At 42.1% G+C, this 27,468-nt stretch overlaps 1 protein-coding gene across 2 annotated transcripts; it reads right to left on the bottom strand.

Moving 5' to 3' along the window:
* Window positions 1–171: 171 nt before the first annotated feature.
* On the bottom strand, window positions 172–27,468 carry TECR (trans-2,3-enoyl-CoA reductase). Of its 2 annotated transcripts, XM_076337768.1 has the most exons (13): window positions 27,427–27,468; window positions 15,261–15,311; window positions 14,701–14,752; window positions 14,319–14,363; window positions 12,857–12,960; window positions 10,662–10,777; window positions 10,438–10,543; window positions 5,821–5,893; window positions 5,686–5,729; window positions 4,255–4,312; window positions 3,439–3,527; window positions 2,345–2,390; window positions 172–2,245 (listed from the first exon to the last, which is right to left on the bottom strand). In XM_076337768.1, exons 1-13 carry the CDS (start codon window positions 27,451–27,453, stop codon window positions 2,118–2,120), a joined length of 939 nt encoding a protein of 312 aa, XP_076193883.1. In that variant the 5' UTR covers window positions 27,454–27,468; the 3' UTR covers window positions 172–2,117. The 2 variants fall into 2 exon arrangements, with proteins under 2 accessions (XP_076193883.1, XP_076193884.1); XM_076337769.1 differs by lacking the exon at window positions 172–2,245 and having other exon boundaries at window positions 2,351–2,471.

The raw sequence follows: 27,468 nt of genomic DNA, 5'->3' as shown, positions 1-27,468 counted from the left end.
AAGACGTTTCTCTATCTGGTTGTTTCAGGCTGGTAGGTTTTTCTTGTTTAACTCTTAAGTCAACTGCTACCAGTCAGCAGACAGGCCCAGAGCATTGCCAGACAAGGCAGAGAGCATTGCACAGCTTAGAAGTGGATTCCTGCCATTCTGAGTGCACAGGACTACCAAGGCCAGAACATCAGTGCTGGCTGCTGGGGCTAGTGCTGGGAGACTGCTTCACTGTCTGTGAAGCCTGCCACCAGGCTGCCAGTGAAAACAGACGGTTGTCTCAGCAAGAATGGGAAGAATTAATTCAGATCTCAGACCCAGGCAAGAAATTTGCTTTTAAAAAAAAAAAAATCTTAATGAGAATGATCTCATACTCATCTTCAAGTTTCTCAAATAGAAGCAGAATGTCAAAATGAAGATTACAAGGAAAGAGAGTATGTCCAAATCTGCCAAAGGTTTTGTTTTCTCATGGAGGCCTGCAAAGATATCTGTTACTAAACAAGACCAAATTTTTCTTTCCTGTGGCTGGACCTTAAGTGGGTGTAAAATGTGAATAGGGTACATGCTTTCCCTGTGCTCAAAAGGAAAATTTCAACTTGCTTGTACTCCACGCTGTACTCAGTGGGAAATCATTTGACATTTAGCTCTTTTCTCTGGTTCACAGTTAAACTAGTGGAAAATAACAATACTGAAAACAAATTCATAATGATGTATTGCTTCAGTTATCTACCAGATCTAACCGTTTCTAAGAAATCTTCTCTAAAATATGTTATACAGAAATAAAATCTGGGTCATGTATTTTTGCTTTGTTAGGTTTTTTTCTTCAATTGATGTAGATTTTTTTTTATATAAGGATGTTCTTGCATTTTACTGTGCAAAATATTAAGAAACTTCAGCAACCAGCTGTAATCATCTTCTTTTGCCATAATTATTTCAACTGATTTCAAAATATAGTCTAGAATTTATTGCATGTTTCACCCTTACAAATAGTTGCAAAAACCTTTCTATACATCCATTATAGATAAATAAATTAATCATGAAACAAAACAGTATCTACGTATTCTCTTCGTATTCTAAAATAGCTTCTTTAAAATGTCATTCAGATAGATTGCAATACTCCTTTTTTACTAGATTTGCACAAAACCCAACTAAGTCCCACTGAACATCTTGTGAAAAAGAAAACACAGGAAGTCCAAAATGTAGCTGATTTTTCTCCCTGGCTCTGAAAATAGAAAGGGAGCTAGCATTCTGAGGACTAGCAGTCACTTCATGTATTTACAAAGTGTATTAAAAATTATTCAGAGAATGCTGACATAAAATGCTACGTAAAAGGTCCTTTAGTATCATAAGGATTTGTTATATGAAAACAGGCCAAATATCACAGATATAGCATAGATCAGATCTCCTGAACCTTATTTACTAGTATGCAATTTACCAATGAAGAAGACTAAAAACAAACAAACAAAAAAACCCCAACAACGCAGGATGTTTACATCCACAAATACTACAAATACTTCTTACTTCAGATTCTTTTGGCAAATTAGGGGTTAGACCCAAATCATGTATTTGAGATATTGCCTGTTTCTTTATTCCAGGAACCATTCATATTCTTTGGTAATGTTATTTGTTACAAAGCACCTGACTCCAGGCAACACACTCTCTTCTTCAAGTCAAAGAAGGCAGATCATGCAACTGTCTCCAGGCCAGCTGGCCGTGCTGGCTGAGCTGAGCTCTCTAGTTGTTAGCTGGTACGTCCTCGTTCCAATCTACTTATGTCTTGCAGAATGCCACTGCTAAATTTGGAGCTGCTTTTCAGCACAGACTTTTCAGTATCTCTGATCCATCAATCTAAATAGACTAGTACAGGAAAATCTAAGTCAATCAGGTTACAGTGAACTGTAGGGGCTTTGACTACCAGCTGTGCAATGAAGCCTTATTTTTTGAAAGTGCTTCTGAGTTGAGAATTCTTGAATGTAAGGAAGTGTAGCTTTCAAGTGCATACAATTTCCCTCAGCAGTGGGGATTCAACATGCACCAAAATCCTTTAAATTAATTCACTTATTTGGCAGGAGGTTTATGAGCTTTTTCTTCTGGAAGTTCCGTGCAATATTCAAATTAAACCTTTTTTCTTACAACAAAAAAGGAATAATTGGCATTCGAAGACTTGGATAATCCTTGAATTCTCGTAGGTAGGTGCAGTGTTTATCCTTTGCCCAGATTGTCATCTGAATGAAGCAAAGCAAGGTGAACAGCCCCACTGGAAGGAAGGGAGAAAAAGATATGTTTCATTATCAGATTAAAAACACACTCTTGTTGCTGACATCACTTCAGGGTGAAGTACCAAAATGTTACTCACCTGGAACACACTGAGTCATGATAGTGAAACTGATCCAGGTCCCCACCTGTTTTGGCCAAGGAAATTTAAAATATTTCTGGTGACAGCATTTGCATTTATGTCTCTATTGATCAAAAACAACCTTGTCCTAGTATAGGTAAATAAAAAAGCCAAGGTCAGCCAGATCAATTTCTAGTGTTAATAACCTTTAGCCAAATGGTGAACAGTGCCTTATCACAAACAAAACCTTTGTGTTTGCTTCCATAGCTATTATCATGACAAAATTTTAAGCATTACAACGTAGTGTCCTGTCCGTTTCTCTGCCTAATTTGTATTTGTCACACCTCCATCAATGCTAGGAATGGTAACTTTCTATATTCTGAGGCGAAATGCTGTTCTCATTAACATCTGTTAATCTCCACTGAAGTTAAACCTGATGCTGCCCTTCTGTGCAAGAGTGAATTTTACAGAGTTGCACTGGTTTTAACTGCTTTTGAACTGAGTCAGGAGTTTGGCTCCTGATTAAGGAATATGAAGCAATAAACTGATTCAAGCTTCTAAAGCAGTCACCACCAACACAAGCAACTGTATAACTTAAGAAAATGGGGAAGACGACCGGGGCCTATTTCCTATTTTCTCTACCACGATATCTTCTATTCGTCTGTTTCCCCATTTTTTCTACTACAATATCTTCCTTTGTCTGCCCATTATCTTCCTGCGTACTGTGATACTCCTGGGCTCTCTTATATTATAAATCCACCAGATGCCCCCATCCCCTCGTTGCAACACACCTTCAGTGGCAATCTCCCTGTTCCTGTCTGCAAAATTCGCACTGCTTTAAAGTGTATCTTCGTCTTGTCTAGCAGCCACGCTGAAGCATAGGCCCAGGGTCTGGGCTGGCTGTTTAAGGTTAGCCCTGTAAGTACTGTCTCAAGGGAGGAGAGGAAGAACAGCCAAGTTCCTGTCTGCAATCTGATTTCGTGGGCTTTAGGGGAGGAGGGGAAATGTATTGATCTGAACTGTTTCAGAGGTTTCTTCCAGTTTAACATTCCAAAAGAAATGAAAATATATTCAGCAAAACTAAAAATCTTAACTTCTTGTTTGAAAATACATACCTCATATGTATAGTTAGGGCAAGATACAAAGAAAAACAGCCATGTGAAAGGATTCTTTGTTGGATATGGGATCTTACGGATTTTGGATCCTATAGATTAGAAAACAAATCACAAAATATTCACACTCCTAAGCATATTGTTTCCTTAAACACAACCCGAATCTGCCTACTCCTGTGTCTCATCACTGTCAGAGGGACAAGCAGGATGTGGGAAAACAGGATGTCCTCTGGACCCACAAGAAGGAATAGGATAACTGTGAGGAAATGTTCTGGGCATTAGAAAGTCATCTACATATGCCTTTGATCACAGTCACTCCTGTAAGAAGAGGTACCTCAAGTTTTAGATTTAGAAGCTAAAGGTTTTGTCAGATTGTCACAGAATGGAATTTTAGCAGTCATAGTTGATAGCTGTGAGATGTTTGGCTCATGCCCAAGGATCTCTGGCCTGCACAGAGACCTTGTGCCCCCTATAGAAGCCAGTGAAATTACTTTCCCTTGCTCACCAAAGCATAGCTTATACGAGCACTGTTTCTTTTTGCACTACCAGTAACTAATATAACTGCTCCCCCCAACACAACCTGGCCCTAACCAATAAAAATTACAGTAAGAAGCACGGTTTAACAGTCTGGTGTTGGATTCCTTGCACTTCCTGATCTCCCCTAGAATCCAATCTTTACAGTGCTGAGCAACCTGCGCTCCCACAGCAGTCAGCTGGTGGGTATCAACGCCCTCCAGGATCAGGTCTTTCATGAGGTAGAGTAACTGTAGAAGTACTGAATGGCTGCACAAAAGTCAAATATGATAATGCAATTTTTACCATTTCGCCGGAGGTCACTGAGTGCAACGTGAATGGAAAAATTTCCAGCTTCACACAGCTGCAAGAAAAAGCATGACAGAATTAAAAATGTGCTTCCCTTCTATTTACTCTTCTTCCTTTTGTTATTTCCTGGGGTACTTTAAAAAGAAAAAAAAAAAGAGGGGGGGGAGAATCTATTATAAACATAATAAATATCCTTAACTAAGATTGCTGTCTGACAGGAGGATGGAATGTCTTTGTTCAAACATGAGTCCATATTATACTGTGTTATGTATTTATGATATTTGCCAGCAAATGTGGATTTAGTGTCCGAAAGATCAAATTTACTACTTATATAATCCCCATGAGATTTAAAGGCAATAAACCAAAGGGGATAAAAGTAAATCCAGGAGATACTTGCTTTATCTTTTGGTTATTCTTATGTCTTTAAAAACACCCCAAAATTGATTTGGATAGTTTTGGTTTCTCAAAAGTTATTAAAATCCCAAGGAAGATATGGGTTGGACTCTAAGTAAGTTTTCTTCTCTAGAGTATAATTGATATGAATCATGAAATATAATTGACCCAGCTTCCTCCACTGGTTTTAAATAATGCTTCCCCAATCAATCATGCAGAAAGTGTATTGAAATGACTCATTGATATGATTATGGACAGTCTCCAGTGTCTGCAAAGCATAACTATTAAAGCAAATGACTGGTGGTCAGAGCTCCTGAGTTTTCTTCCCAGCTCTGTGCTTTCAGTTATGTAGCCTCTCTATAAAATGGGAATAGATTACGAACTCACAGAATTTTCATACTGGGAAGCTGCTTTGAGATCCTGCAGTCACTGATGATTAGTTTCTCAAAGCAAGTGAACAGCTGATGTTCTAAACAAGTTACACACACATAGGAAAAACGGGTACATCTTTGTTGGCTACACTAACGTTGCTTCTGCATGTATGAAATGTTCCTAGGAACTGTGAGAATGAACAGCCAGTGACTTAAGAATTTTGCTTCATAAGGAAAGCTGTAAAAAATTTCTGAAGCCCAGCAAAACGAACCTCTATCCCTGGAAATTATCAGCAACATGCTTTCTTAGTTGGCCAGTTTCTGAGTTTTATGATCTGTTGTGATTCTTAACAGTCAATAAACAGTTCACAAAACAAACTCACTGGCTTTTAAACACAAACTGGTAGTTCCAGGATTCTTTTAAAGATTATGAGAGATCGTCCCAGTCTCGGAATGGATACTGAATCAAAACCTTCCTTTGTGTACAAGATCACATTAAAAACTGACAGATTTATCCGTTCTGCATGCAAGTGGTCATCTTTAGTAGTATGTCCCAAGTGTTCAAGTTTTAAGTATCTGCTTATCCTACTCGCTCCTCCACTTATACAACGTAAGAAATAAAGTAACATGTTTTAGCATTTTATAAAAAGAGCAACAAACCTACCAGAAACATGATCACAGCAAAATTTATCTGTTTTTTCCCATAAGCTATTAAAAAAAAAAAAAAGTTGACGTGATTAGTACTAGTATACAAACACATAAGTACTTAAATCATATTGAGGGTTATTTTGCTACTTACAAGGAGGAGTGTAAAGGGGATGATTGATGTAATAAGCAAGCCAAGCTGCAAATCCCCAGTAATACAAGCAGTTCTGAAAAACAGGGAATTTTTCTTTGTTTTAGTACAATCCTCTAGGCCAGTATTCACTGCAAGGACCGCTGATAACACTGAATTGGGCTGATCCTTCAAGTTGCTGATAATACAACAAAAAATGACAATACTAAGTGTGGTAAGGTGGGAACAGACAATAGGAAATAACAGGAAGGAAGTATATATACTCATAGAGTAAGATTTCTTCTCAAACAGGCTTTAAGTTTATAAACAGTTTTAGAAAGTATGATCATACTATTGAAAACAAATTTATCTTGTCTGGCAAGCCATTTGGCCAAAGATGAAGTGCCGTACAGACTGTATGTTAAAGAGAGACTTGTTTTGCTAACCCCTGAGACTTAGTAAAACCAGATTTAGGCACTGTGCTCTCTTCCCTGCTTATTACTTTGTGTTGCCCAATCTCTTGCCCTTCCTCTTCTCCTTCACCCCATCAGTTTTCTTTCTTTCCCACGCTTTAACTTTTCCTACCTAAAGTCATCATGCCTGACGCTTTCCTCTGCCCTTTCACTGCGGTATCTTTAGTTTGTCCCTTCTGCTGCTGTCCTTGGCTTTCTGTGATCCAGTTTCCATCCTCTAAACTCCAGTAACGCAGCTGTCACTAATGGCTGTACTGACTCATTCCTGACCAATCTCAGAGCTTGTTCACAGGCTTCATCCATGGAAAAAAACTACTTACAATGACAATCTCTACCTCTTGTTTGGTTTTCCTGGCCCTGCCTCTTGCGGTTTTTCTTGTGGTTTTTCTTCTGACACTCATTGCTGCTTCTGTATCTTGGTGACAGGTTATCTTTTCCCTCCTTATATATCTGTAGGTAGGAGAGAGGCCCTTTCTTGGCCCGTTCCTCTTCTTCCTCTGTGCTCTCACCTCTAGGTGCCATTCTCTTGCAGACAGACTTCAACCCTTGTCGACAACTCATAAACTTGCCTCTCATCAGTTGAGATTTCTTCCTTTATCAAACCTAGTGCCTCAGTTTTTAATGTCTTAGGGCATGTTTGGTTATCACCTGGACTTTAGCAAGACCGAAACTGAGCTCTTTATCTTCCTTTCACCACTTCTCCTGTTCTTTTCCTTCCCCTTATTTTTCCTTCTCTCCTATTTTCATTCTTGAGTGAAACATTGATCCTCTTACTCTTTCTGGTGATGCTTTTTTCTTGGCCTTCCACCAGGTTCACGTACCTTAGACATTTCTAGGTCTTTCTGCTTTCTCCTTCACAGCTTTCCGTTCCTGCTTATGCAGCCAAAATTCTTATCCAAGGCTGCATTCTTTCCTGTCCTGACTGGTTTAACTTTTTTTTTTTACTTTGAATTTTGCAGCCTTTTTCCCCTATATATACCAGAACTGCATTTCTAGCAATAATACCCCCAAAAGTGATTACCTCAGCGTCTGCAACCCACACTAGCTGACTGCAGTGTCCGATGGTGTGTTTTTCTGAAAATGCTGGCAAAAGGTAAGCCCCCCCATCTGCTGCAAGCAGTTGTATCAAACATTCTGTTGCATTTCCACTTTCTTTTCAGAGTTAATTGAACCACTGAAGTGACCAGAGACCTCAGACAAAATGGACACCCTATTGGGTACGCTGTAATACAAGCACATAGTATGTCCTTGCTCTGAGATTATATATTAATAGATAACTGATGAGAAAAAGCAAATTAATAAACAATAATTACAGGTCAGATGGGACAAAAGGGCAGAGAGATTAAGTAACTTCCCTCTGACGACTTCCCTTTTCCCCAGGAAAAGCAGCAGAGCCAGAAGAAAGACTCGAGTGAGGAACAATCTAGTTAGGGTCCTATCCATAAACTACTGCTTCCTCCCTAACACTAGCTTCTTCCACCATCACCTACAATTTACTAACTGCTGTACAAACTTAGGTGGAAACAGTTTCTTGTAACCTTAGAACGGCATCTTATGAAAAACCTTTCCCTAACTTCAGGGCTTGGCACGGGATGGATCATACGGCAATGGATTTCAGTAAAGTGAAATTAAATAAATAAATTATCATGGCTCAGCTCCCAACGCTACATGCTGTAATTAAACTGAACAAGTACTATTCATCCAAAGAACATGATTTACTGCAAAAGTATTCCTCAGTTATAAGAAAAGGAGCTTTCTGATGAGTGGAGTCTGCCACTGCTAAGGTCCTCAGCAGTGACACTACAAACGTCCAGCTGCCACTGGAAGCCTTATTGCTCATACAAAAGCCTCCAGTGAGGTTCAGATAGGAACAGCAGAGGACACGCAGACTTCATAAACTCACTTGAAAGAAAGGAATTGTTTCTGTGAATCTTTCATATTCCAGGTGAATAATAAAGCTTTACAACAATCTCTTCTAAAAAGATTTTGTGGATCAAGTTTAGGTATTGCAGGAATCCCATAAATAAATTATTCCTAAGTTTACAAAGTTACGGTTAGGATTTTTGTCTTCTCTGCTCCAATGGATGATCCCTATGATGATCAAAACTATTTCTTAATGCTCTGCCTATGTTTATTCATGACCAGCATGTACCCTTCTGTTTGTCTCGTTACATCGTCTTCTGGTTTAAATGGTATTTCTTTAAGTCTAGTGTTTTCTTTCCTCCAGATGTTTTCATAGAAAGCGACAATATCCATTCTTTTTACCCACAAAAATGTTCAGTAATACCAGTCATAAGACTAATCTTTGAGGAATTCCACTGGTACCTCCCTGTTATTAAAGGTCTGACAGATCCTTTTCTGGCACAACCACGATCATCTGTCCTTTAGTTAGTTCCTTTATCACCACACAATTTTTGTATTAATCCCTATCTTATTCACCCTGAGCCAGTTGTTTACTAAGTCCAGATAAATCAAGTATTCTACCTTTCCATTGCCTAGAAAAATCACATATCTTGGAAAGAATTATACTATGTTAGTATCTAGCATGAACTGCTTTTGGTGAAGCCCTGCAGCATTTTACGGCATAATTTATTCCTCTTTTCATTTGGTAAACAAAGGATGAAAATCACAAATCTCATCAATGCCTGTCTCAGATCTCTGCTTATTGAGACTGAAGTGTCTCTTGTTAAAGGTAGCTTTCCATTGCGCTTAGGAAATAAGCTATCTATATCTGCTATGTACGTGATCAAACTCTTAAAGTAGGAAGCTTTGTCTACCATCTGTATGTGAGAGAAAAAAGGGAAGAGGCTGTGATATTTTTCTCACTGGCACAGTTTTGGAGTAACACCACCAAAGTCAATGAAACTGTAAAAGCAAATCAAACCCAAGCACTGCTAAGCAAGTAGAAGAAGAACTGTGAGCAACTTTACAGGTGAAAGCAAGTACCACCAACCTGAGAAGGTGGAAAAGTTGAAGTGACCAGAATGACTGGTACAAACGTCAATTTTAGCAACAGCTGAACTGGTCTGAAAGGAACGAGTAGTTGTCAGAGATGGCAGCGAGAAAATGAAGATTTATCACACTGTACCGATTCTTTTTCAAGGTAAAGTTGCTCATCTATCTGCTGTTTATCATGCATTAGCTCCTATTGTGTCAAGAACAAGTCTTTAAGAGATCTGCTAGCCTTTTAACAACCCCTGCACTCTTCCGCTGCAGAAAACGCAGTAAATTGCTGGGGAGGATTCTTTCTGAGGGCCACTGCTCAACTACAGACCCTCCTTCCATTTAGAAAGCACGAAGCTATCACCAGAACTACCAGAGCCGCTGCACAGCTGTAAGGAGTTAGCCACAAGGTAGAGCTTCAGCTGCTGGGAGTATCACTGCCATAATCCAAATTCAAAGGGACTGTCTAAATACCAAACATTAAATACCCACATGCTGATACTATACTACAGGCTTTTCCAGTTGTAGATGATAATCTCCTGCCTTCCTGAGTATAAAGCGTATTTTTGAATACCAGTGTGTGCTCTGTTGCAAACATTCTTAACGCAACTACAGCCCGTGCATAACCATGCAGTCCACTGTACTACGGCCCAGACATCTAGGAAACAGGGGGTCCGCATCTCAACAGCTGCCCTATGCCGCAGCAGCACTGGTAACGTTAGGGAGTGCTCCTGCGGGAGAAGAAAATCCAGACCAAGCAAGCTGCTTTGCGCTGGATCAAAGGTAAATTAACAGTTGCTTAACAGCAAAGAGAGTGTTAGGCGCAAAGAAGATGTAAAATGACTGTTGCAAAAAGTAGATTTTTTTTTTTTTTTTTTTAAAAAAGCAACCCTCCCAATATTGTGCCTGCCTGTGCTACCTTAAAAATTAACATTGTTACTAAAACCTTCACGCCCCAGGAGCTAGCTGAGTGAAAAGGAAGGGAACCCCGAAGGTTTAAAATTCTACATGAGCAATGAGAATACTGTAACATGAATAGCAGTATGGCAACATTATACAATAGCGACATTAAGAAGTCTTTTCAAAGAACTACAGATATATGGGTGAGATTTGCTGTGCATTCTACAAAAAGCCACACCAAAAAATCTGTTCTGCAGAGGCAGAGCATAGGTCGGCTAGGTTGGATTTGTAAGGGGGGCTATGGATAGATTCTGACACAATTTACCTTCACAATATTCCTCAGTGGCATAGTCCCATGGGAGAACCGATGAACAAATACTGTTTCAATCAACCTTTTGATGTAGTGGAAAGAATGGCAGATACATGCCAAGCTAGAAACAGCAAGACAAAAGCATTTAAGAGTGCTTAAAAAAACAAGTGTGGCAAGACATTTGGAATAAGACTACAATGCTAACAAGAAATACTGCTCAAGCCTGCAAACGGACTTACTTAACTACTGGATGCGGGCTTGATGTAAACCTCTCATCCAGTCCATAGACAAAAGGCATGCGGAAATAAAACAGAAAATAGATGAACAATGGACCTGTATATTCTATCAAAAATACCTGCAAAAAGAGAGAAAATAATTAGACAGCTGAATTAGATGATGGTCTTGCTTTGGTTTCTTTGTGATAACTAATGCAGTGGGATAAACGCCTCCACTGACCCAGGGTGGCATTTAGAGAGGCAGGGAGGGAATAGCAGGTTTGGGCTAGGGCTGTGAAAGTGGTAGACATGCACGTGAATGTTTTGCAATGCATTTGCCTCAGTTGCATACAAACAGCCATTGCCAGTGCAGCTGACACAGTATGGGTGTGAAAAGATAATCATGGCAGCCCAGAGATCACGATAAATATGCATGCGTGTTACATTTACGCAGCGCTCACCCTCCTCTTGCCCTCAAAAACTGTTGCTTTGCTTTGGGTTAAAATGAAATTTGGTGAAGAATTTATCTTGAAGAAGAGGAACTTTGTTTCTAATGAATGAATTTTGTTTAAACTTAAAACACAGCTTGTAAGTGTTCACAGGTGACCCCATCTGTATGAACAGCAGATGTCCTGGGAAACAATCAATTCATTCTATGTTCAAACAATCCTTAATCTGAACACAAAGGAAAAAAAAAAAAAGGAAAAAAAAAAAAAAGAGAGGAAACCAAAGAGGCTATTATCTAGCTTGATTTCATTTCAGATAGGTGTGTATTTCTTAGGAACATCACTTTAAATTGAAGTTAACTTTGGACCAAACATTGACAGTTGAATTTTCCACACTTCTGTAAGTGAGGAAGGTGGGCCTATACCTCATTTATGGAGAAAGAAGGGAAATTGATTGTACTTCTGTCAAAAAAAAAAAACAAACAAAAAAAAAAAAAAACAAAAAACACCCACCCAACCACTGTTTTCTAATGTATTTAGAGTTATTTTGACACTCAGAAAAGTTGTGTTATCGACTTCTGTAGCAATCAGCATTTTCGCTGGCGAAGAGCATATTTGATCATAGATGACAAGTTTGCCTTTTTTATTTGATAAGACTGAAGTATTTCTTGGCTTACATTTGAATTAAGTAGCTTGAAGGGCAGGGAGAGCAGAATGTAAAGGAAAGATTGTGGAATGGCAGAAGTCTGGTGTTACTCTGCACTGTGATATTTTGGTATATATTAATGCATGTGTGTCTTGGAGTCTATATTGCCATTAGAAGTTTTGCCTGTCTTGCTGGTTTTTGGATTGTGTAATAGCTGCCCGATTTATCAGCATTGCATCCAAAGTAGTGATGGGAAGAGTCACATCTTGCAGAACATTTGACTTCTTTTATTTTACCTCCTATGAATGTTGTCTTTGCTATTTGTCATTAACACAAGATTCTATTAATATCTCATAGCAAAGAAATGGTAAATGTGCCTTTAAATTACGGGGTACTTTTCCCTTTGTGCTGTGCTGTTTCATTAGAACTAGTGTAACATGCGCATCATGGACCTTCTGAAGAACTGGAAGGGTCATTGGCCACCTCACTGCATAAACAGCAGTGCTGTGTTGCCTGCCGAGTGAGTTGTGACAGGATTTGCATTTGAGCTAAGACAGTAAACATGCAAGGTCTTTGTGGATGGCTACTAATATTGCAGAAATTATCAGCTGTCAGCCTGCCACTAGCATCCCGGGATGCAGCCACATGCAGACAGCTAACTGATCTTACATTCATGCATTTTCCTGCTGAAGTCACTTCAGTTACTGGCATGTGAAGTTGCTCGCATGCCTCTTTGCAGGACAAACTCGTAGGAGTATAATCCTGATCTTTGTCAGGAGGGTTACGCAGGCCCTGTGAACCAGATCCTCAAAGGCATTTAGACACCTAGTTCCTAGTGATTTTGCAGTAGACGTCTAAATCCATTTGAGAACCTGCACCTTAGTTCAGTAGAGCCAGCCTATCCTGCAGCAAATTTTCCACTGCTGCTCTCCCAGGGAACTAGGCATTCAGAATATTCTGTTACCGCTTTCCCTGATTAAATGAACTGAAGCAATGAGGATTCATTGCCTGCATCCACCATCAGAGCAGGCATCATGCAGAAATATTGGAGAGAGACAAAAAGTGATGTGAGGATTAATTATGGAAAAATAGCCATTAAAATGGCTCAGACTTGAAGCATAGCTCACCGTAGTCCATCCTATCTGTGGCCCTAAATCTTTAAAGTATAAGGTAGCAGTTGTGCCAACAGGGAGGTGCTGCAGGATTTCCTCATCCCTCAGGGACTTTCCTTCTGAGAAGGAAAGAAGTAATTACATCTCAGTGAAATTCAAGTCAACTTTGGTAGCATACTAGCTTTATACTGTGCTTTAACCAATCATCTGTGAGATTCTTTGACGTGACGTGGGTTTATTGGAATCTCAATAAACAAATTAAGAATGTTTATACTTAATTTTGATTTATCCTTGTAGTCACATATAAGCCTGGATCCGCTATTCACGCCAAGACAGTTAGGAGAATTCTCAATCCTATGTGCCTGCCTAGTCTGGTAGACTCGCTTCATCGCTGCTACAGCGGAATTTGCTGATGGGTCACTGCCCTTTAACATAGTTCACTGACCTCCTAGTCAACTGCACCTCCATCTCTCTCCTCTCTCTTCCACTCTTCTCGTTGCTCATCGTCAGACAAACAGAAGCTAGGATAAGCTGAGGTTGGAAGGCTCTCCTACAGAGGTTTTCATTGCCTCCTTTTTTCCCAACCAACCAGCCAGGAGGTGATTCCACAGGACTTGGGCTAGTACTCAAGCTTCTAATGCCTAGATTTGGGGGAATCTCCAGAAGGCCAGCATTTTCTCATGGCAAGTCTCACAACATAAGTCCACAGAGGAATCTGACAAGGTAGGTCTTTGAAGAAGGAAATAAGATATTCATACACCTGTTTTCCATGGACAGATTCTACACAGTGAACTGATCTTCACCAGCATACTTTTAAGGGACTGTTTAAATAAAATTATGCTTAATGGAAGCAAAAGAAGAAAGTGCTACGTTTTCTACTGAATGCTAAGATGAATTAACACAGTTTGGCAGTTAGACTTTCTTTTGTGCACCCAGGCCATGTACTAAGAGGCTTCTAGTAGCAATACCTACAACTGCATTAATGAAGTCAGCCAGCTGGCATCAGCTTTGTCAGCAAATCCTACATTCATGGCAATGTGTTTTGCATTAGCTTACCTCACAAGAACTGTAATTCCTGCCTGAGAGCAGAGGATTATGTGAATTGATAGCTCTAACTCATTGCCCTTTTTAGTACTCCCATCTGAGCAACACTGTGGAGATCATTTCACTGCAGCTAAGGGAAATTAGTAGCTAGAATCTGTGCTGCCTGTCTTGAAAGCAAAAGTGCTCGGTAGTTAGAAAGTGCATTGGAACCATGTGCAGACGCCTGAGTTAATTACCAAGCACCAGGCACATGGGTGGAACTCTGTTCAATACTTTCAAAGCATTAAATTTGTTCTGGATTCTCTTCAGCCTTCATAGTGCTAATTAACGTAGCTGGAAACTCATCCTTAAGAGCTAATACCCATGCAAAGTACACCTTTTATGCCAGGCCCCCGCTCAGAGCTTTGTTACTCTAGTCCTCACAAGTACTTACTTGGATCAAGTTTTATCGACTGCCTTGCTGGATACCACCGAGGATCTGTAAGACCATACAGAATTGTGTGATATACAATGTTTGGTTTAGATCATCCACTATTATAATGAATGCAACACAACAAGATAAGATTTAGTTAAAGATTTTTAGGAATATTTATTCAACGTGAATATCTGTGAGAAATTATGCAGCAGAAAAATACAAAGGTATATCAGGATAGTGTAAAAAAATGGTACTGTAATCTCACTGTGATCACATTCATGTGCAGGTTACTTAGCATTATGTGTGTGTGTACATCACATGTTTCAAATTATGTAATTTTCTCCTCTTTATATACTGGATATTCTGATGTGATGTGAACTGCTGCAAAAGTTATACTCACATAATTTATGGAACATCAATCTGATCTCCCTAATTGTGGCATTTGGTTCCACCTAGGCAACAAAAAAATATCGTATGTGTAAGATGCGTATTTTGAAAGACAACTGCTAGGTGCAAGACTATACAAGTAGAAATGTAACTCAAACAACGTAACGGTATAACTTTCTTACAGATGGCTAGGATTGTTATGGAAGATTCAAAGTACTTCTTACAGGAAAAAGGGAGGACAATTTGTGGCATCCATTTCAGAGGCAGCTTCTCTAGCAGTGATCAAGAGTTACTACAACAGCAGCGACAGTTTGATGGCTTATGAGTGAGTAAGGCACAACTGGCACCATCTTAGCAAAGCAGCTGAAATTGTGCTCTTTGCCCAAAAGCTCCTTCTGGAAAAGGGTTGAAGTACTCTGTAGTCAGTATGAAGTGTGCGTAATCGTTGCCTCTTCAGTGGCCAAAGGAAGGCTATCAGGAGATGAAATACCCTTCACAAACACTAAGTTTACGTAAGAAAAGTTAGTAATTTTTAAATAGTCACCTAGCATTTTAAACAGATTTTTGTTTTACCTTATCTAGGAAGCATAGCTGTTTCTTTGTCTTCCAATCAAGGATTTCCACCTGGTAGGACACAAAATGATAATTACTAATTATTGGCTAAATAATCTCTAAACTCTCAGTTGTTTCCCAAATTCACAATCATTGTTCGGAGGGAGACACCATTTTTCTCTGACCTGTGGACTGTGTTAAAAAGAATTCTGATGGGCTCAAGAGACAGCTTTAATCATAGCCAGGTTCTCAAAGCACTCAACTTGCAAAAAAATAATATTCTTGCCAAATAAATTGTCTTCCTGGATATACTCAGAAGCAGAAGTAGCTAACTTACTGATCAAAACGCACTGATCTGGGGTATTTTCTTATGCTAGAGCAAAAGGAACAAATAAGGGATAGAGAAATTTCACAGGACTCACTAAGGAACAGAACTGTTATGATTTAAAAACTAGAAAGACAGTTCGAGAAAAAAAATTAAATATGCAAATATTCTGAGTACATACAGCTTGAAGATTAATGTGCATAGTTCCCAGAATATTTGAATTGTAAAGAGAGTGGAAAACATTGGTGGACGTAATGAACAGATGCAGCTGAAGATCTGGACTTCACAAATCCTTAAAAGGTTGTTATAGGAATATTCAGTGTTACTCTTGCCTCTCAGATCACCTGTACTAGTAACTATATATTAGCATTTTATATTCCAAGCAGTGGTTTAGCTACAGTTCTGAAAAGGAAAGAGCAGTTTATTTCCGTGATCAAATGGCACTTTGGCAAAAGGTTGTGATTTTAATCAACAGCCAAGCAGAAAAGTCCCCAGATGTTTCAAAGCCCAGTTGCAGCAGGCTAGCAAAACCTAAAATACAGTGATGGTGTTTTAATTTCACTTTTTCTCATCAAACACCTTATAATGGAACTTTGTGGTATAGCTAAGAGTGAAAGTTCAAAGCTTATCTGTTCAGACTAAATGACTGGGACTATCATTACTTAGTACCAAAAGTTTGTTGTATTTTTTTTAAATAAACATCCAGCATTAATTATGTTTGGTATTAACTAGCCAAGAGGATAGATTAACATTAGACTTTAAATATGATTCCTTACTAAAAATAGGAGTCACAGTCCAGTATCTTTCTAATAGGGTTGCTTTGAAGAGATCACTTGGTTAAAGTATCTTATTTCCTTCTTTTACTTGTCCCAAATTGTTCTTTCTCTATTGGTGCAGCAATGGAGCACTTCAGCTCCAGCCAGAAGTATCAAATCTGATCTCCACAAGGAATACTAATGCAGTGGTATTTTCTGCTTGTGCATTGTAAGCTCTAAGTGGGACATCAGGGGAGGTAAGCACTTTTCCTCCTTTGTGATACCTAACGAATGTGTGACAGATTATTGGGACATTGTGTGTTTCCCCTTCATTTTTTATATTTGAAATAACACAAATTTCAAGTTTTAATGTGTCTGTCTGTGGGACATCTCCATGGGAAAGCAAACGACGTGGATTCCCTTCCCAGCGGGCTATTCTTGAAATACAGCATTCTGACTCTTGCAGTCCACAGAACAATTACTGTGGGGGCTGTAAACCACTTTTCGTCCCTTCTGATGCCGAGGTGCTACAAGGGTTACTGAAACCTTTGGTGTATCTCAAAGCTCTTGTGTCAATGCATACCACTGGGCTGCCCTACAGACTGCAGCAGGGCCCACAGCTTTAGCGGTCTCCTTCCCGTTCCATACCCACTCCCAGCATATACATGTTGGATCAGAATGCCCCAGGGGCAGGTTTAGTCTATGGCCTTCAGTGGCTCTATTAGAGAAATCATCTCCAGGCTAATTACAGAGTGGTTTGGATATCTTTCTGCCGCCTACGCTCTTTTAATTGGGTTATTCTCTTTATGCGTAAGGTCAGACTGAAAATTACAGAGCATTTTCTTTTGCTCTGTGGTTTTCATGGGAGTGGCTGTACAGAAATTTAGGTACTTCTGTGAACCTTTGGAATCAGTGTGGAAAACAAACAAACAAATCATCCAGGATCTTCTATAGTCTTATTTGGTTCCAGCATGTCTGAAGTGCCAAACTGACATACCTGCCTGTACTGGCCCATTTCTTCAAATACCTAAAGGGAGCCTATAAAGATGATGGAGCCAGACTCTTCTTGAAGGTGCACTGTGATAATGGTGAGAGGCAATGGACACCAGTTGCAATATGGGAAAATCCAATCAGATACAAGGAAATTTTTTCACCGTGAGCTTGGCCAAACATCGGAACAAGTTGCCTAGAGAGGATATGGAATCTCCATCCTTGGAGGTATTTAAAACTGAACTGGACAAGACCCAATGCCATTTGATCTAGAGGTATCTGCTTTGAGCAGGAGTTGGACTACATGACTTCCAGAAGTCCCTTGCAACCTAAATTATTCAGTGTTTCTGTATGTTTTTTGGACACCCATTCCTGAACGTCAGACATTTCAGTTACTTTCAGTTACTTTCAAGATCTAAGCAAATATCGAACATTCTTTCCCTTTTCAGGAAGACGGATGCAGGAACACAGCTTTAGATTCCACTCCGGCCCATAGAAAGTTGTGCGATGAGAGTGAAAACAAGACGACTGCTTCCTCTAATTATCACACCTCTTAGCCGTATCAGAACATCCCCCCATCTAAACACAACAGTGTTTAGATGTTCCCTGCATAAGGGACAGAAAAGCCTGATCCAAGGCAAGAAATGTTATCTTTTCTGAACATAACGGCCAATCACATGAACCCGCGTAGCACTGAACACAGAGTTTCCAGTCTTCAGGCGCAGCACCAAGTCAGTTAATGTATTGGTTGGCAACAGTTTTTAGATACCCAGCAATCTGTTCTTGGAACACTTACTGATGGGTATCATCCCTTTCAAACATAAATTGTTTGGCTCAGAGAACTTTAATTTCTGTGTGTTTTCAAAGCATTTAGCACAATAGGACACTGACTGTTGGCTTGCACTAGTGTAGTATGACTTACAGTCCTCTTATTTGGTGAATTTTTAAAGGCATTTTAAATTGCAGCTTCTCTAAAACTACTTTGAGTAGAACTTAATCCATAGGCAGATTTGTGCAAGATAGCTATGTTAAAACTCTTTAATAAGTGACTACAAATATATATCTTCAATGTTTAGAAGACAAATTTGTTCTAGTGCATAAGGTTTAAAGATTGATAGTGTCTTTAAAACCAGAAAATTTCTTGATTATTGTTGTGTAGAACAGGTTGAGGGCAAAGAATAATCAATATACGATATAAGCAGGAAAAAGTACATTCAACTGTTAAACTTTTTTTCAGAAAACAAAAGGGGAAAGCAAAAGGGGGAAAAGTTTATTCATAGGGGAAGAACAATTGAGCAAATAGTGTTTAAAAAACAATTTTTAAGATGCAGTGTCCCTTCAACAGGATTACAAACTTACAGTAGGTCAAATTCCTGCAGTTTAAAGCCATATCAAATGCTTAAGGATCAACAGATCTTCAAAAATTATGTGATAAATATTATGGAAATACTGACACACTTATCATGTCTGTGCATCTTGGAAGTTTTATTTGCAGCAATTTGTACTCAGCAGATTCAGTAAACTATAGCTGAGTGAGATTTTGTGAGCACTGACATAAGCATATATTGTATTGATTTCTTTTGAAATTACTCAGTAAAAAAAATTGCTTATTTTACAGTCTAGGAACCAACCAGCCTGAGAAAGAGTAATGCAGAATGAATTAATTCCCCCTGAACTATTAGAGTGCTTACATAAGTCAGGTTCCTTGAATTTAACACTAAAAAAAGTTCAGTGGTTGCCACAGTCCTAATTAAATCTTTCTAAACATTTTATTTTTCCTGTGGAATTAGTCATTTTCTCTATCTCCTTAGACTTTTCCGGTATACTGTGTTGCTCCTGAAGGAAGTAAGCATGTCGTAGTGTGATCTCACACTAGGGCATATCAAGAATAACTTTCTTGAAGTCAATAGAGTTAAGCCAAAGGGAAATTGTTGTAAGTGTACTCACACTTCAAACTTATGTTTGCGCTGTTGCTGCTGCTACAAGTGACTTTCCAGTCTGAAATTTCCCTTGCACAGGAATGTACAAACTGTGGCAGAGGATGACTCTAAGGATCCGTCTAGAACGGTATCTTTCTTTCTGATACAGCCAGCAGTAGGTGACTCAGGAAAAGTAATAAAACAGGGCAAGAATGTAGTGATTGAGGGGGAGGGAGGAGACAGACACACAGACTGCGATTTTCCTGCGCCAGAAGTGCTGCCTTTGTATCTGATAGCTTTTCATGGATTTTTCCTCAATTAGTTGATCCACTTGCCTTTTAAACCTGTGTAAACTGCATGTACGGTGTCCTGAGGCGGGGAGTTCCATAGCTTAGCCACACGCTGCACGAGCAATTCCCAAAGCAGAACCAAGGCAAACGTTTAACCACAAAGTGAAATTGCATCATCTTACCTGTGGAGTGCTGTACCTTATTCTGTAAGTAGTCCGATTAAGTAAAGCCTTACCTCTCTGAAGCAAATGGCTCATATTTCATGAGACTAGAATCTTATTACATTATTTCACTGTGTATAAAGAGAGGAGATACAGTGACACCCATACTCAAAAAGTTTTACACAATTAAATTTTACTTCTGTAGAATTTAGATGTCTAACATTTAAAGGTTCACAAGACACACACTAGGTACTCACTCCTCAGCTTCCTAAGTTCTGCTCCTGTGCAAGCCAATGAGAACCACCGTCTGAACTGTGCTGAAACTCCCTACATTTTTATTTCTTCCACCTGTTTCAGATTTGTTAGTTAGGCATGCTTGCATCTAAATCCTCGAGGACCTTCATCCAGTAAGCATCTTGATCCCAAGGACAGCACAATGCACAGCATTTAGATTATTTCTGAACGAAACTAAACTGCCAGCAAAGGAGATGATCTAGTTCTTCATGCTTTATACGTAATGGTTAGACACGCTGCCAGGAAGTGGGAAAATTACTTTTGACTGTCTTCTGCCATTCCCCACTCCTGCCATAGAAGGCTTAGGTGGCTTGGGCCACCAAGCACGGAATAAAGGATTCAAGAGAGACCAGAAAGTACAGGCAGGAGAGGACAGGAGTGTATTCCAGTGAAAAGGGCAGTCTCCTACCAAAGAGAAATCCTGAATTCCTGTCTCTCTGGGCTGCTTCAAGCACTGCTCCCTTCCATTGTCATTCTGCTCAGCATTTCCCTACAGTGGATGCCTTTTGGGATACCACACAGTGAAGTAAACTTGGGTCCCTTAACCAAATTGTCATAGCCCCTCTTGGAGTTGGGTGCCTAACCTGAAGGCATGGCAAAGCCCAGGTCGCTTTGTGGACCTGGACCTGAGGATGGTAACAGGTGTAGAGCTACAAATGGTCATCCTTCAGAAAGACAAATCCGTTCATATAATTGACAGGGGATACAATAAGTCTGTGTAGGAATGGTCAGGAAGGAGAAGGAAGGTGTATTCCCTTGGGAGTGGGAGGCTGGTTTATTTTTCACAAAATGGAAGAGCTGTTTGTTAGAGATTTGTGCTTTCACAGTGAATCCTGGGTCTTGAAAGCCTATGAAAGCTTTCCAGCTTTTACTAGCATGACACCTTCCAGGAGGATACACAAGCTGGGAAAGGAACCTGCACCAGTTAATACTGACTCAGTGGGTATTTACTTACACTGGCTAACACAGAGCCGCACATTGCCAATTTCCCAGGCATGCTGCAGAGTCACATCATTCACTGAGTATCACTGTCACTATGAAGTGGACTGGAGTGCCTCCATCTGAGAACCTAAGCCAGCTTTGACTCAACACTAGGTAGACGTGCAGGTCTTTCAACACCACTGCGTAGCCTTTTCCATGTGCAAGATAATACTCATTGCCTCAGGGCTTTAGTTTATGGTTGTTATTTTCTACAATGACAAGGTTTATAAACTCTTTGTGAAACCACAATAATTTCTTTGCATCAGCACTGTGATTTGCGATGTTGAACTTCAGTATCTGTAGTTCCACTACTACTCTTCATGGATCATTTGGTGTATGGATGTCAAAACGTACATCCAGTGTATGTTTTTGACATGGAATTGAAGAGACTGAAGGGAGAGAGATTTTTTTCCTTTTTGTTTTACCTAGAGGTATCAAGGATGGGTCTGCTGTCTTTTGACGGGGCAGGAAGACTGGAAGCCCTGGGAAGTCTGGAGCCCTTATACTGACAGGTGAACTCACAAGATTTGTATTAATTTTTTCAAATATACTTCAAAGAAGTCCATTATTTTTTCTAAAATAAGACTTTTTATTTCAAACGTAGCTTTCAGGTTCTGAGTAGCTCCAGGTACTTCCTGCCCAGTAATGTTTTACTATCAAATTTTCCTATACAAAGTTAAAAGTTTCTCTCTCGAGCTCCATAGGGAAAAAGGACAAATTGCTGTCTTTTAAGTGAAGCAGCACAACTGAGCGTAGAAAGTGTTGGTAAGTGTGTGGAGAAGTGGTGAGGGAAGAGAAAGGGAGAATGTTTTTCCCTATCGTCTCATCTCTTTCTGTGATAATAATCTTATGTGTTATTTGTGAAAACAGAGCAGATGTCTTCAAATAGCAGGGCAATTTTCAGCAGCGTCCCTGTAAATGACCGTTCAAATACCTCATATGTGGCCTTGTCTTGTTCAGGCAACTCTTGGAGGACACAGAATCTTAAAATCCTCTGCAGTCCTGCTTTTGGCACTTGCTCTCAGTGCTCTTACTTGATGAAGCTTTAGACAGCATAGCTCTGAGTGGGAGAAACCTTTGTAACAGGAGCTGTGACATCTCAGCAATGCTAGCTAGGCAGCAGTCATCCCCCCCTTGCATTCAGAGGGTTTTCATCACAGTCAGAAGGGGGAGAAACTTTAAATGCCAGCAAGGGGGGCCAGTACATTATTGCTTTTAGACTGTACCGCATATGTCAGTTCAATCTGTCCTCAGGGAGTGAAGACTCCAAAACATTTTTGGTTATCACTGCTCACAAAAGGCACTTCCCATCCAAACCAGTTAAGGAAGCAAAAGTACAACTGTGGCTCTTACGACACTGATTTTCTACAGTATGAGTATATTTGTTCAAGTATCTTTCCTCTAGGAAGTCAGAGAGCCATACTGTTTTCTTTATATGAAATGCTTTTGAAGACCTAAACCTGTCAAGTAGAAAGAAAGGGTAGAATTCATTAGCCTAACTTCAGAGCTCCGCTACAGACATTTACATCTGAGCACATCACATAAACATTCCTTGTACGGAAAGGAGAAAAGCAGGCACTTCTAGGATAAACTGTATCATAAGCTCCGAAACACATCTAAAATAGGTCAGAAGAGTTGTTCTCTAATCAATTTGGAGACATGAGCACTCCTAGAGGATATTAGTTATCTAGATACAAGTCTCTATCATAAATCTCTAAATTTTCAGAGGTGAATCTCCTCAAACAGCCAGGTGCAGTACTTTCAGGTATGCAGATATTTCTTTAAACTGTAGTTGTTCTGGCTAAGCTTCTCCTGAGCTACTAGTCATAAAAAAGCTGAGGTGAAATTAGAAACGTACCAATACCTGAAGTAAACAAGACCTATTCTAGCATTATTACAGAATACGAAATGTAGAGGCAGCCATCGAGACATAGGCCTAGGAGTACAGCAACCTGACTTTGCATATCAGTTCTAACACAGACATCTCATAAGTAGAGGGAAGTCACTCAGCCACTCTGGTTTTTTGCTGTCCATCCATTAGGGCCAGCATACTTTGGCTTAAGTGGGTGGTTGCTCATAATTCTTGGTACTAAGTTTGAATACAGCCAATTCAAAATCAGGAGTTCAAGGTACTTCCAAAGCTGAATCTGCCTTTCACTGGCTTCTTAATAGTCACCTTAAGACAACGTTGCCTATTTTTTAAGCGTTTCTCTCTTTAGCTGTGCTGAGAAGGAAGGAGGGCTGGCAGCGGCCGCTGCTTGTGTGCAGGGGGCTCATCTGCCTGCCCTGCTCTGCTCCTGTCCTGCAGCCCCCGGTAGCGAGGACTGCTCGGCAGCTGCGCCAGGGCCGGGGTGCACCGGCGGGATCGCAATTTTTTGGGGGGGAAACTACAGGCCAGTTAGTCTCACGTCTGTGCCTGGGAAGGTCATGGAACAGATCCTCCTGGAAGCTATGCTAAGGCACATGGAGGACAGGGAGGTGATTCGAGACAGCCAGCATGGCTTCACCAAGGGCAAGTCCTGCCTGACCAACCTGGTGGCCTTCTATGATGGGGTGACTACGTCAGTGGACATGGGAAGGGCTACAGATGTCGTCTGTCTGGACCTCTGTAAGGCCTTTGACACAGTCCCCCACAACATCCTTCTCTCTAACCTGGAGAGGTATGGATTTGATGGGTGGACTGTCCGGTGGGTGAGGAATTGGTTAGATGGTCACATCCAGAGGGTAGTGGTCAACGGCTCAGTGTCCAGATGGAGGTTGGTGACAAGTGACGTCCCGCAGGGGTCCATATTGGGACTGGCACTGTTTAATATCTTCATCAATGACATAGGCAGTGGGATTGAGGGCACCTTCAGCAAGTTTGCAGATGACACCAAGCTGAGTGGTGCAGCTGACACGCCAGAGGGACGGGATGCCATCCAGAAGGACCTGGACAAGCTGGAGAAGTGGGCCCATGTGAACCTCATGAGGTTTAACAAGGCCAAGTGCAAGGTCCTGCACCTGGGTCAGGGCAACCCCTGGTATCAATACAGGCTGGGGGATGAAGGGATGGAGAGCAGCCCTGCCAAGAAGGACTTGGGGGTACTGGTGGATGAAAAGCTGGACATGAGCCAGCAATGGGCGCTCGCAGCCCAGAAGGCCAATCGTATCCTGGGCTGCATCCAAAGCAGCGTGGCCAGCAGGTCGAGGGAGGGGATTCTGCCCCTCTACTCTGCTCTGGTGAGACCCCACCTGGAGGACTGCGTCCAGCTCTGGAGCCCTCAGCATAAGAAAGACGCGGACCTGTTGGAGCGGGTCCAGAGGAGGGTCACGAAAATGATCAGGGGATGGAACACCTCTGCTGTGAAGAAAGGCTGAGAGAGTTGGGGTTGGTCAGCCTGGAGAGGAGAAGGCTTCGGGGAGACCTTATTGCAGCCTGGCAGTACTTAAAGGGGGCTTATAAAAAAGATGGGGGCAAACTGTTTAGCAGGGCCTGTTGCGACAGGACAAGGGGGAATGGCTTTAAACTGAAGGGGGGTAGATTTAGACTAGAGATAAGGAAGGAATTTTTTACGCTGAGGGTGGTGAAGCACTGGCCCAGGTTGCCCAGAGAGGTGGTGGATGCCCCATGCCTGGAAACATTCCAGGCCAGGTTGGACGGGGCTCTGAGCAACCTGATCCAGTTGAAGATGTCCCTGCCCACGGCAGGGGGGTTGGACTAGATGACCTTTAGAGGTCCCTTCCAACCCAAACTATTCCGTGATTCTATGAGAAAGACTCTCATAAAGAAAAGGAAGGGAATTAACAGCCAGTGTCTTAGCGCTCACAGTCATAGAACCATAGAATCGTTCAGGTTGGAAAAGACCTTTAAGATCATCGAGTCCAACCATTAACCTAGCACTGCCAAGTCCACCACTAAACCATGTCCCCAAACACCACATCTACAAGTCTTTTAAATACCTCCAGGGATGGTGACTCAACCACTTCCCTGGGCAGCCTGTTCCAGTGCTTGACAACCCTTTCAAGTCATCTGATGTTCTTGCCCATCCTTTTGTAGGTCCGTTCACCAAAGAGTAATTTTATTCATGGATAAGGGAGAGGACCTTCCTACATACTCAGGAACCTACGAAATTGATATTGTGTACAAAGCATGATTAAACGCAGAAACTCAGCAGAACAGGAAGAAATATTCCACCAATAAACCTCTGCTGAACTTGTAACAGTTATAGTCTAAAAAATTCAGACAGCAACAGTTTGGTGATTGTAAAGTCCTTCGTGATACTTATAAGGAAGCACCGTGGAAGAGCAATAAAGGGTAAATGGTTTAGAGATGTACAGGGAAAAGTGCAGAACTATACAGTACCTCGAACAGGGAATGCTAACGTTTGGAACACCAATAGAGATTCCTGCCCCCACCCCCACCCCAGAAGCACCGGGAGAGGTGGGACGCTTACCTTCTCTCTTTTGATAGCTCAGTTTTGAATGCATGGTGGGGAAATGCAATCCAGAATTCAAATTCATTGAATTTATAACAGAAAGCAAATCAGCGGGGAGAACAGCACAGACAGTGATAGGCAACAGCACTGCTCAGTGCTACCTAGGCTGTCTCTGTCCACATCCTACACCCTGAGTCAGCTCAGATAGATACACACTGGATGAGCGAGGCAAATCTGTTTCCACCCATTATCTGCTGTACAGAGAAAAGGACTAAGACGTACAAGGCTGACATGTAAATTCATGAGGCATTCTGAGTTTGGATTAGTGTTGCTTAGACACAGGATCTTGATTTAGGACTCAAAGACCTGTATCCGCCGCTATTGTTCTGCCTAGCAAGATGGAGCAGGCCATTCCACTTTCTTGTGTTTCTCCGTCTGCAAAATCAGGTAACAATAACGATGTCCATGCTTTTGAGATCTTCTAGCAACAAGCGCTATTCAGAAGTTCAGTACGGCTAAGGCAGAAAACCTGCAGGCCAGACAATGACTGAAGACATTCGGGAGGGTAACAACACATGTGCCTGTTCCTGCATTTGGATCTCACAAGAGTTTGGGACACTGGTAGAAAAGCTTGGTTGTTTTTCCTAAAAAAAACCCAGGGAAGTCAACACTGCAGAGGAAAAGGCACGGTGCGGGTGCCTACCTCACACCCACAAGAGCTAGAGACAGCTTATTTCACTGAATTGTTAGTGATGTCCAAAACACTTTTATAGCTTTGAAAAACAAAATCTGAACTTTCAGGTCATGGCAAACAACTAGAGGAGCAGCTGCTTTTCAGATTGGTTTAGATTCTGTTAACGTTCTAACGATTGTTTTGTATTTTGCACGGGGGGAGGAATTGCATTCATTTTTAGGCGAGTCGTGCTGGAGAAACTGAAGTGCAAGCCTGCGGAAACACATTCAGGATTGCTGCCATTTAGCTCGTACCGACCTGTTTTTGTAACACAAGCCACTCTTCAGAATTTTTGTGTCACCCAGCCTCACTAATTCTAGCAAAGAGTTGGCGTGGCTGTTTATACGAGCTGATGAGACACGTTACCCTTCACGCTCCCCAGGTGCATGTTACTCCGCACTTTCTGTACACGCAAGGAGCCGACTGTACTAAACTCCGCCTGGCTATTTTTTATTTCCCACGCAAGACTCGAACGCACCGTGCTAGCAGAGGGCCGGTGGAGCTCTGCCCGGGGCGGGGGCCGCGGGCACCGCTCGCCCTCGCTCCTCCCCGCCGGACGGTGCGCGCTGCGCCGCCGAGGGGAGCCGGGCTGGGAGCCGTCCTCTCGGCCAGGGCACCAGCTCCCTCGCCGGCTCCGTGCCGCCGAGCCGAGCCGAGCCGAGCCGAGCCGCCCCGGGGGCACGCCTGCACCGGGGCCGGAAGGCTCAGCGGGACGGCTCTCGGCGAAGTGCACAGCGGCTGGCGACAGGGTCTTCCAAGAAGTTGGGGACAGAAGGTGCCGAGAACATTCCTCGCTCTCGCTCTTTCCTCACGGCTGGGATGCGCTGCCAGACCCACCCCGGCAGGCTGACCACGGCACTACCCTCGGGAGGATCGGCGGGGAGCCCGGAGCCGTTGATCCGGCGCCTCCGCGGACCGCCGAGAGCCCGCCTGGAGCCCGGGGACCCCCCCCTCCTCCTCCGGGGCCACGTCCGAGGACCACCGGCGACGCGGGAAAGAGGAGCGGCGAGGACAACGCGCCCGGGGAAGGGAAGGACGGGGAGGGCGGGGGCCGCTTCTGCCCTCTCGCCCCGAGGAAACCCCGGCGGGCCGCGTGCCCCCCCCCGGCTCCCTCCGCCCGGCTCCAGCGGCGGTCACTTGCCTTGGCAGACCCGGGAGCGGACGGCTCCGGCTCCCCGGTGCTTCAATGCAGATGGAGGGGGAAGAGAGAGGAGTCCGCCGGGAACCCGGGCAGCCCCGTCCGCCGGCGGCAGGATGCCGCGGGCCCCGGCCCGGGCTCGCCCCGTCCGCCCCCCGCCCCCGGCGCGGCGCCGCCCGCACCCACCTCGAAGAAGCCGGCTCTGCCGCCCATCCTGCGGGCCGCCGC

The sequence above is a fragment of the Aptenodytes patagonicus genome, chromosome 5 (genome assembly GCF_965638725.1).
Source record: "Aptenodytes patagonicus chromosome 5, bAptPat1.pri.cur, whole genome shotgun sequence".
Taxonomy (NCBI): domain Eukaryota; kingdom Metazoa; phylum Chordata; class Aves; order Sphenisciformes; family Spheniscidae; genus Aptenodytes; species Aptenodytes patagonicus.
This window is presented reverse-complemented; position numbering and strand designations above follow the sequence as displayed.

Bases quoted from the DNA above. Each gene is read 5' to 3' on its own strand.
- TECR (XM_076337768.1), bottom strand. From the start codon at position 27,453: ATGGGCGGCAGAGCCGGCTTCTTCGAG. The intron at 12,961-14,318 runs GTAAGTACTTGT...TTTCCTTCTCAG, and splicing joins GTCGATAAAACTTGATCCAA to AAGGAAAGTCCCTGAGGGAT. The intron at 5,894-10,437 runs GTAAATTGTGTC...CCTGTTTTTCAG, and splicing joins CACTGAGGAATATTGTGAAG to AACTGCTTGTATTACTGGGG.